This window comes from Helianthus annuus, chromosome 15 (assembly GCF_002127325.2).
Source record: "Helianthus annuus cultivar XRQ/B chromosome 15, HanXRQr2.0-SUNRISE, whole genome shotgun sequence".
In the NCBI taxonomy this organism is placed as follows: Eukaryota; Viridiplantae; Streptophyta; class Magnoliopsida; order Asterales; family Asteraceae; genus Helianthus; species Helianthus annuus.
The window spans coordinates 15369095-15380361 of NC_035447.2; the positions used below are offsets into that span (position 1 = coordinate 15369095).

At 39.3% G+C, this 11267-nt stretch overlaps 1 protein-coding gene across 1 annotated transcript; it reads left to right on the forward strand.

The window, feature by feature from the left end:
• The first annotated feature begins 1061 nt into the window (after positions 1 to 1061).
• On the forward strand, positions 1062 to 6899 carry LOC110910869 (taxadiene 5-alpha hydroxylase). The gene is made up of 4 exons (XM_022155449.2): positions 1062 to 1551; positions 1627 to 2074; positions 2208 to 2395; positions 6460 to 6899. Exons 1-4 carry the CDS (start codon positions 1069 to 1071, stop codon positions 6784 to 6786), a joined length of 1446 nt encoding a protein of 481 aa, XP_022011141.2. The 5' UTR covers positions 1062 to 1068; the 3' UTR covers positions 6787 to 6899.
• The last annotated feature ends 4368 nt before the right edge of the window (positions 6900 to 11267 follow it).

Here is an 11267-nt window from a genome sequence, read left to right on the forward strand (position 1 = left end):
GGTGTACGAAACCTGGTTTTGGGCCCAATCCGGTTCAGTTTAAACCGACCTGGTTTTTAGTTTGGTCTTAAACCGGTTTGCTCCAAAGCGGTTCGGGTTAAGAAACTGGTTTTAGGATTGAAAATCCCAACCCACCCAAAATGATTTGAATCGGGTTCAAAACCGGTTTTAGCATTTAAACCAGTTTTTTTTTATCAATTTCAACAGGCTTGAAACTGGTTCGGGTGAAACTGAAGTGAATGGATAAGTAATGACCAAATTAAGAATGGAATCGTGATGTTTCTACTGATATTGGAGAATGACTACAATGAAAATTAAAGAACAATTAACATAGAGGGATGGGAAGAACAGATAACATATTTGGGGATGGGAAGATGAAGCTAAACAACATTCACAATATTCATTCATACCCTTATTTTCTACTCTCGTTGTGCTTATAAACTACGCCGGTTGTCCCTAAACATGTGGGCCTTTTACTAACACTGAATTGGGCTGGATAGTTGGATCTATTTGGGTTGGGCCAAATGTGTTCATAACAGAAACCGCTTTTCAACACCAAAATCTCAATCTTGTACCAAACCGTCAGGTCCAGTTGGATCCAAACCGGTTTTTTACCAGGTCAATGGCAGGTCGCACAGCCCAAACTGGTTTTTTTTACACCTCTACAACTACAAATTTTTTTTGTTTACAAAAATCAATAACATATAAAGTTCATGAAAAAAAATAGAAAAAAGAAGTGTTTGTTTAAAAGCTGCTTTCTTAACGTTTTGTAGTATTTTTTCAAGTTTATGTCTATTTTTTTATCGATATCATCTATTGGAATCTTTTAAAGTCAACCATCTATTTATTATCAACATTACCTATAATTTTGTTTTTTATGGTTATGCAAAACGGATCTTTTCGAATGATTTTGTTTTTTTATGGTTATGCAAAACGAATCTTTTCGAATGATACCATTTCCCATAAGATGACAACCAACTAACTTCCAACATTTATAAGGCAACAGGAATCCGTAAGGATTTTTCTCGTACCACCTTGTGTTTTCTAGCCATGGAACTGATGGTTTTTATGACATTATTGTTATTGTTAATTTTGGTCCCCATTTTTTACCTTTTCAATCATAAGAAGTATAACGGTCGACTACCACCTGGTTCATTGGGACTGCCGGTGATAGGGCAAAGCCTCAGCCTTTTGAGGGCCTTGAAGGCTGACAAGGTCGAGAAATGGTTTCAAGAAAGAATAACAAACCATGGTCACGTCTGGAAAGCAAGTCTTTTTGGATATCCGACAGTAGTTTTGCATGGTCCAGCAGCAAATAAGTTTGTATACACTTGTGATGGGAATCTACTCGCCAACTCACAACCACCATCTCTCACTAGGATCGTTGGTTGCAAAAATCTAATGGAGTTGTCCGCCAATGACCACAAACGAGTCAGAGCGGCCCTAGTCTCTTTCCTTAAGCTTGAAGTGTTGAAACAATATGTCGCGAAAGTAGATGTAGAAATCCAACACCATCTTCAAAGTCATTGGCATGGGAAGCATGAGGTCCAGGTAGATAAATGTCTATGCATCTTATTTTGAACTTGTATACTAGAAATATTAGCATTCTCTATTATAATTGTGTAGGTGCAACCTTTGATGAAGACCTTAACCTTCAACATAATTTGCTCGCTTCTTTTTGGGATTGAAAGAGGAACCCAAAGAGAGAAATTGTTACCGCTTTTCCATGATATGATTGAAGGTGTGTTATCAGTTCCTATCAATTTGCCTTTCAGTAAATACAATCGTGCAATCATAGCAAGGAAGAAACTTGTACCGATGATTATACATCTTATACAAAAGAAAAAGGAGGCCCTTATGGAACAAAATCAAGGAGACATACCTCATAAAGATCTAATCACTTCATTGCTTAGCATTCGTCATGATGATAGCTCAACAATGATATCCGAAGAGGAGATCATTGACAACATCATCGTTGTGATGATAGCAGGATATGACACCACCTCCGTCCTTCTTACCTTCTTCCTTAGGCTTTTGGCTAGCAACAAATCTATCTACTCTACTATAGTTCAAGGTAACACAAATATGTTGTAACCAATCAAAAACATATATTAAACTGTATGCATGTCTACGCGTCGTAAGTCCAAATGCCAATGGACCAATTTTGAATCATCCATGAAATTGTGTTTTTATGATTGAGATCACAGAACAACAAGAAATTTCCAATAGTAAAGCGCCTAAAGAAGCTTTAACATGGGAAGACCTCACCAAGATGAAGTACACATGGAGAGTAGCAACTGAGTTAACGCGGATAAATCCTCCTGTGGCTTTGAGCTTCCGAAGGGCTAAACAAGATATTGAGTATGGAGGATTCATAATTCCAAAAGGATGGCAAGTAAGTCAAGTCCTAGTCGATAATCAAACCAAATAGAAAAGATGAAGAAGTGAATTTAGATCGAATAACTCTCAATCTTATTAATCAGAAAATAACTCAAAAGTGATTACAGACTCTCAAACCATAACTCGGTTTCTCTCTAGTCTTGTCTCTTATATTAATAATGTCTAACCCTAACATGGTTTATATAGGCTTACCCTAACTTGGTGACCAAGACATTACCAAATAACCTTAACTTGGTGATCAAGACATTACCAAATATAATTATAATGTAATTAGGAAACTTAACCTATTATGACCAACTTGTCAACATTGATCCCTCAAGTTCACCAACTTGTGACTTGAACTCATTTGTCACCCTTTCACATCACCGACTTGTGATGAATCGGGAATTACCGCCAACAATCACCCCCTTAATTTCCGACTCGAAATAGGTAGGCTCTAACATGTCTTCTTTGTCTTGATTCTTATAGAACACATCTTGATCTCTAGCTGTGTTGTTCGGCTCCTTCCTAGCTTGAATATTCTTGCGACCTTGTACTCGACTAGTCCTTCCACGACTCGTCCTTTGGTCATAAGAACTCGCACCAGCATTGACTCGGCTGCGATCTTGAGCAAACACCCGCTTTTTTGGATCATTGAATGTACCTCCTTGGGTTTGAATCCCTTTCTTAACCTTTTCTTTGAATTCTTGAACATTTTTCTTTGGAATTTGAATTTTGGGTTTCTTCATTAAACTTGGATCTTTGAGAAGATTTTGACTCGTACTTTGCGTATCATCTTTCAGTTCAACTCTTTGTAGATCCCTACCCGCAAAATTCTTTATTCCAGTCATGTTATCTTGTGTACCGGGACTTGCTATCTTGAGGTTGATCTTGTACAGACGGTTCTTGGTCCTTGTCACCTTCATCATAAGTTCTCCTGTATCATCATGAATGGTTAGCAAATCACGTTTCATGTGAATGTCGCATCCACCTTCCGTTGCTTGACCAAGACTTATGATTTTTCTTTGCAAACTCGGTATGTAGTAAACATCGGTTAACAGGCGCTTCTCCCCCGTTTTCCCTTCAAGTAATACCGATCCCTTTCCCCATATGTCTTCGAACGTCTTCAGTCTACCGATCGCTTCCTGAAAGGTCATGGCCTTCAAATCTGCGAATTGTTCAATTGAAGCTAAAATTGGAACATACTTCATTGGAACAGAGCCTAATAACTTCTGGTAAGCTTTCTGTTTTCATAGGTGGTTCCCAAACTGGCCGCCATGGTAACCAACTGACTTATTCTGCCCGCGAAAGAATCAACTATCTCTGTTTCTTTCATCTTCAAGGATCGAACTCATTTTCCAGTTGCTCAAGCTTTGCCTCTCGAACCCGTTCAACCCCAACATACCGTGTCTTCAACGCTTCCTAAATTTCCTTTGCAGTCTGAAACTGAGCTACTTGAAACACGAGCTCTTCGGGTATTGCTTGAAGTAGAAGTGCAACCGCCATGTTATCCTTTTTGGCTTCTACCTCTTCTTCACCTGGTTCTAAAGCTCTCTGTATTCCATAAACCTTGAATATCGCTTTGATACAAATCGCCCAGATGCTGTAATTTGTTTCGGTTAACATTGGACATTGTAAAGTTGTGGTACTCTGATCCTTAACCACAACCGGTGGTGGTCTGTTCCCGTCCGTCATTGATTTCTGAACAACTTTTCAGAACCGAACGCGTTTGCTCGCAGAAACCCAATCACAAATGCCTCTCGAAAACCGAATAACAATCAAACCTTGAATTGAACCCACTTGTTCAACTCAAATAAAAATCAGCATTTAATGGTTAAACTCAAACTTGTTGAACCAAATAAAAAAATATAAATAACTAAACCAACTTCTTAATTATTTTTAAAAGCTGTTTTATAAAATAAAATCAAACTAAATTGACGTCTTTTTCTTTTCTTTAATCCACTTTTGTTAACTGTTTTTTCAACAAGGCAAACAAAAGTTAACAGTTTATAAAAATCTTATGTTTTCTATTCGTAGCTTACATGGGAAAAAGAAAACACACTTTTTTTTTTCTTTTGGGTCTCCTTGCTCTTTAATTTGCTTCTCACAAAACCATCGCAATTCGATGATTAATTCTTAAAAGGTTCCAACTTGAAACCCAACAACAACTGTAAATTATTATACCATACCGATCGGAAAACTCCACTTGATACGTTTGCTTTAATCGCCGGGAACGATGACTCCGTTGCCGCCGATAAAACTTGCAATCCAATCACCGACTCGTAACTCCTTAGTCGTTGATCACCTCAAGTAGTCGTTTGATATCGACGATTGAACTTGGCTTTGATACCAATTCAAGTCCCAGTCGATAATCAAACCAAATAGAAAAGATGAAGAAGAGAATTTAGATCGAATAACTCTCAATCTTATTAATCAGAAAATAACTCGAAACTGATTACAGACTCTCAAACCATAACTCGGTTTCTTTCTAGTCTTGTCTCTTATATTGATAATGTCTAACCCTAACATGGTTTATATAGGCTTACCCTAACTTAGTGACCAAGACATTACCAAATAACCTTAACTTGGTGACCAAGACATTACCAAATATATAATTATAATGTAATTAGGAAACTTAACCAATTATGACCAACTTGTAAACATTGATCCCTCAAGTTCACCAACTTGTGACTTGAACTCCTTCACATCACCGACTTGTGATGAGTCGGGAATTATCGCCAACAGTAAGGCACAAAACCAACTAATTAATAAAGTGTCAGAGACAAAATACCATATAAAATAGAGTAAATTGCACAAAACGTCCTTTATGTTTCTTCAAACTTGGAGGTTCCAGCCTTAATGTTTAAAACTTGCTGAAAACAGCCTTTACGTTATTTTTGTTGCAGGTTCAATCCTTTACCACTAACCAAATTAATTATCTCAATTAAATTCCCTCACATGCCTAACATGTGAGGATATATTTGTCATTTTAATTCTATTTCTTATAAAACTTCAAAAAAACTACAGTACAATTTTAATAAACGGTCACTTGTTCTTTATTTTAAAACCTGTTTGATGGAGACTGCCTTCGATTCTTCGAATAATGGTTAAGCGGTTTCCGAATTACCTAACGGTTCAATTTTTCTGCCCGCTGATCGATGATTATCCGATTCCACTTCCTTTCCTTAATGAATTGATCGCCTTCTCTTGTCGGGGAATCTTTTGTCACAAAAAAAAAAAAAAAAAAAAAAAAAAAAAAAAAAAAAAAAAAACCTTTCACTTGATTGTCTATGTTTTCTGGACAATCCAATTTACATGATTTCTTATCAATGTCTTCAAAATAACCCTCTGCGTTGGGCTATTAAATCAATGTCTCTCTTGCCCCTTGCCTACATCGATTAATTCTCTTCTCGTTTTGAATTTCTCCTTGGCATTCTGCCGGAAAACGAGGATCGTAGTTCTGCAATTTCTTCACTATTTGTTTTTGGTTCTTCTTTGTAAAACGAGGATCAATTCAATTTCTTATGTAGAACACGGGTGCGCCAATTTCGTGTTTTTCATGATCGACTCACTCGATCGTCTTCTCCGTTTTGACAGACTCACTCGGTCTTTTTCTTCACAGGGGCTACTCCCAGGAGCGTCACGCTCTGATACCAATTGAAGGCGCACCAGATCGATTTATTATAGATCAATTATGTTGGATATCTTTGGATGAACAATATTATGTATATATATTACGAGTATGCACAGATTTGTGCAGTGACTCTTGATGAACAGAGGTTGGGAAAACAATATGCAAGCTCAATTTAATATGGTCCATTTTTTGGGGTTTTATAAGAAGTAAAATTAAAATGACAAATATACCCTCACATGTTAGGCATGTGAAGGAATTTAATTGAGATAATTAACTTAGTTAGTGGTAAAGGATTGAACGTGCAACAAAAATAAACGTAAAGGCTGTTTTCAGCAAGTTTTAAACATTAAGGCTGGAACGTGCAAGTTTGAAGAAACATAAAGGACGTTTTGTGCAATTTACTCTATAAAATAACCTCTTAATTGATTTTGTTTGATGTGTTTCAGGTAATGATATCTATGTCCATGACACACATGGATGAGAGCATTTTCCAAAATCCAACCATGTTCGACCCTACTCGTTTTGAGAAACATGCACCATCACCACCACCTTTTAGTTACACGGCGTTTGGAGGTGGGCCGAGGATGTGTCCTGGCTTTGAGCTCGCAAAAATGGAAACTTTGGTCATGATGCATCGTTTGGTGACAACATTCACTTGGGAGCTACTTAAGAAAGATGAGTCCTTCAAAAGAGTTCCAATGCCAGAATTTGATCAAGGGTTGTTAGTTCGGGTCAAGCCCCTCAAAGAAACCAGGGCGTCCTATGAAGCTTGAACGTTATGATAGAATTTGTAAGCTTGTTAATTTATATAAGGGTACGAGTAAATTATAAGACCATCAATTGTGTCATAATAATAATATTCATCAATCGTTATATAAGTTTCTAATTGTGTCATAATAATAATATTGATCAATCGTTTATAAAACTTTTTTTTGAACGGCCAACAAAATATTTTATTATACCAACTAGCAAGATGCTAGACACCACATTTACAATATTCGACACCAAAATACAATACAAAAACGCCACCAAGACTTACAGTACTACATTTCCACGTTAAAATTACACCATTCACTCCAAGACCAATGAGAGGACTTCGACCGGTTCTTAACCCAGTGATAAGACATCGATTTGGTCTCTTCCACAACCTTCGACACACTCGGATTAGCTTGACCAAATAAGACTTCATTTCTCATCTTCCATAAACTCCAAATAACGACCTGGGAGATAGCACCAAAAACTTTCTTTTTCTTTTTACTACCTGGAACAAACTTATGAGCATCCAGAATATCGCTAAGGCTGAAAGCAATCACAGGAGGAGATTTACACCATTGCGCCATAACTAGCCAAACCGATTGAGCGAATTGGCATGAAACGAACAGGTGCTCACTGGACTCATCATAGTCGCCACAAAGAACACATTTTGTGTCACCGATATCCACATTCCTTGATGCCAATGCAATCCTTGTTGGGATCCGCTCCATAAGTGCTCGCCAAGGGACGATCCCAACTTTTTTGGGAACATAATTATTCCAAACAAACTGGTACTCCGGGACAGCCCTCCCAACCGAAGCCGAAATTCGTTTAATACTTGCCACAGTGAAATTTCCTGAATTGTCATGTCCCCAAACCCACCTATCTGGAGCTTCACATGGGCCGAAATCACATAACAGAAGAGATAGGGCCAGCAGCTCATTCGTTTCACCTTCAGACAAAACCGGACGCTTCCAGCTCCAATTCAAAGTGACCGAGTCGGACCCCCAACCTACTCGTTCAGAAACATGACAAAGTTTATCCCTCTCTAAAGCGAATAAAAGCGGAAACTCACAATACAGAGGTTTGCTTCCCATCCAATAATCCAGCCAAAAGATCGTCTTCGAGCCACAGCCAATTTTACACCATATTGAATCTGAAAGATGGATACCCACTCGATCCAGTTGTGCTCGAATGCCCACTATTTGTTTCCATGGGCCAGCCACAGAAACTTTTGCCGGAATTGATGTCCAAGACCAACTATTATGATGAATCGCCCACACTACCCTTCTCCATAAACCTTCTCTATCCGTTTTAAACCTCCACCACCACTTCGACAACATAGCAAGGTTGGCGTCTCGTAAAGATCCAAATCCTAGGACGATATATTCGATTGGAGCTATAACCTTTTCCGAAGCCAACCAACTCATGGGAGAATTATCATCCGAACCGCCCCAAAAGAAAACCCTCCTAAACCTTTCTAAAATATCAAGAACTTTAGCCGGGGCTTTATACAAGGAGAAGAAGTAAGTAGGTAACGCGTTCAAGACCGATTTAAGCAAGGTGATTCTACCACCATAGGAAAGATTTTTGGCTTTCCAAAGTGATAGCCGATTTTTAAATACATCTATAACCGGTTTCCAATTACGAATAAGGTTCATATTGGCCCCCACCACCAATCCCAAATGCTTGAAAGGAAAAGTGCCTTTTTTACATCCCATAGAATTCGCCATTTGTTGCACCTCAAACTCATCTATACCAATCCCAAACAAGGAACACTAGGCGAGATTAACTTTCAAGCCCGAAACCAAATGAAAACATCTCAATAATCTACGAAGATTATTTACATTCTCGCTCGACCACTCCCCTAGAAAAACTACATCGTCCGCATAAATAAGATGGGACAATACCGGGCCATTTGACGTGCAACGCAACCCATTAAATATACCTTCCGACACGGATTTCTTCATAATACCCGTAAGAGCCTCCATGGCTAAAACAAATAAGAACTGTGATAACGGGTCTCCTTGGCGCAACCCACGGGAATACTCGAACTCCATGGTTGGAGAACCATTCACCAACACCGATGCCCTAGAAGTGACAAGAGTCGTCATAATCCAGCCTCTCCAACGGACCAGGAAGTTCATTTGAGACATAATCGAGTCCAAGTAATTCCAATTTAGGGAGTCATACGCTTTGTTTATATCAACTTTAAAAATCATACCAGACTTCTTCGCTTTCTTCATCCAAGCTATAGCTTCATTGAGGATTATAGGACCGTCCGAAATATTTCTCCCAGCCAAGAAGGCAGATTGTTCCTCTGACACTAGCCTCCCTATCACTCTTCTAAGCCGATTAACCAAAACCTTCGAGATTGCTTTATTTACTACTCCAATCAAACTAATAGGGCGAAAGTTCGAAGGAGACGATGGATCTTTAACTTTCGGTATAAGTGCAATAAACGATGACGATCAGCATTTATTAATGGACCCATTATCATAAAATTCCTAGAATAACCTGATAAAGTCACCTTGAAAAAGACCCCAATTCTTTTTGATGAACTTAAAATTGAACCCATCCGGGCCTGGCGCCCGATCGCCTACACATCCCCAAATTGCTTCCTTGATTTCGGTTACTGAGAAAGGTTCCACCAGGATATCAGCTTCTACTGTCGAAAGTGTAGCCAGATTATGGCCCATAATGGAAGGCCGAGAACTCATGGGTTCCACAAATTGTTTCGAGAAAAAATCAAAGAAAGCTTGTTTTATTATCACCGGGTTCGAGTTCCAAACGCCATCAATCAGGAGGCCATTGATGCGATTATTACTTAAATTGGAATTAATGATATTGTGGAAAAAAGCAGAATTCTCATCGCCATCAAGAGCCCACCTAGCTCTAGATTTCTGCCTTGCATCCAATTGTTTCCTACGATCCACATCCAATACCATGTTTATACATTCGGCTCTTTCATGAAGTTCTTCCTCCTCCAAAGCTCTTTCCTCAGCTAGCCACTCCAACATATTAATCCGTTTCTTAGTATCCAAATAAACACCGTCCGAATTCTCTCGAACAACTTTGAGTCAGGCCTTAATATGGTTTTTCAACCATCTCAGCTTAACTGACAGGGCCATGTCCGCAGGCCCATCAAAGACAAAGTTCGTGCACAATTGTTTCACCAACTCCATAAAACCCGGAATTTCCATCCAAGAATTATAGCACCTGAACGGGATATGACCAAAGTCCGATGGAATAGTGACAGGAGAATAGGCCTATGATCAGATACATCCCGATTAAGTGCTAATACCGTCGTCGTTGGCCATCTTTCCATGAAACCCAACCAAACAAGAAACCGATCCAACTTGCTTAACTTGTCCCCACGATCCGAAATATACGTATATCTACCGCCTCCCATTTGATACTCACTAAGGCCCGTGGCCAGAATAAACTGGTTGAAAGCCTCCGCATTAGACGCAATGAACTTAGAATTGAATCTTTCCGTTTCATCTCTAACTTCATTAAAGTCCCCCATGAAGACCCATAAACCTTGCAGTGAATTCTTTAAAACCACCAAACTATCCCAAATTGATGCGAATGCCAACTTGATTCAAAGAGCCAGATAAAGCCAAAAAATAACGGTTCTTAATGACGTTATCACAAGTAAACATACCCGGATTCCATAGGCAGGCTAGCCCTCCGGATCTACCCTCTGCACTAACTACTTCCAATTGATACGCTGATCTGCCCCAGAATCCATTGAATAAAAAATTAGACGCATCCCCCAGTTTTGTTTCTTGGATAGCTAAAAAATGAACTCCATAAGAAGTGATAATCCCCCTGATCCGATCAGCTTTACGGGAATCCCGTACCCCCCTTAAATTTACCGATAAGATATTCATTGAAAACCAGTAGTAGCACCTTCACCAATAATCAGCGATTCAGTTGCTTCTTCAAAACCTTGCAAATCGATACCTACCTTCAACCCAATTACAGATGTAGCTAGAACCTCGTCTCTAACGGAAGGATTTACCGGAGTGTTATCTCTAAGTTCCAAAGAATAATCCCCAGCCCCCGTCGGTTCCCCAGTCGGCGCCTCCTGATACGTGCCATCGGAGGGATGAGCTGACCGATAATCATCGCCGACATATTCACCATTCCTTGACCAAACTCCGAAGTAGAGCGATTAAGGTCAACGGAGACGTCACATGGATTTGGATCTTGGTAGAATCCTCTAGTAGGTGGGCCTTGCATCGAACCGGAGGAAGGTGGGCTTCTATTAGCCTGGTTTCTTTTGCCAAGCCCAACACTGGGGGTGGGGCCTTCCTGGTTTGAATAATTTATGTTTCCAATTCTATTTTCTTCCGTAAAGTGGGGACCACTGTAACAACCCGCACTTTCGTGCGTTGTTACTACTCGATACACTCGTTACGCCTAGCACCAGAGATTCGGATCATAATGTAACTATATCAGACATATCGCTAAATCGAAGTATAATCGACTAATT

Excerpts from the sequence above, each read along its gene's own strand:
- LOC110910869 (XM_022155449.2), top strand. The coding sequence starts at position 1,069 with ATGACATTATTGTTATTGTTAATTTTGGTCCCCATTTTTTACCTTTTC. Across the intron at positions 2,075-2,207 it reads CTACTCTACTATAGTTCAAG|AACAACAAGAAATTTCCAAT; the intron begins GTAACACAAATA and ends TTGAGATCACAG. Across the intron at positions 2,396-6,459 it reads TAATTCCAAAAGGATGGCAA|GTAATGATATCTATGTCCAT; the intron begins GTAAGTCAAGTC and ends GATGTGTTTCAG.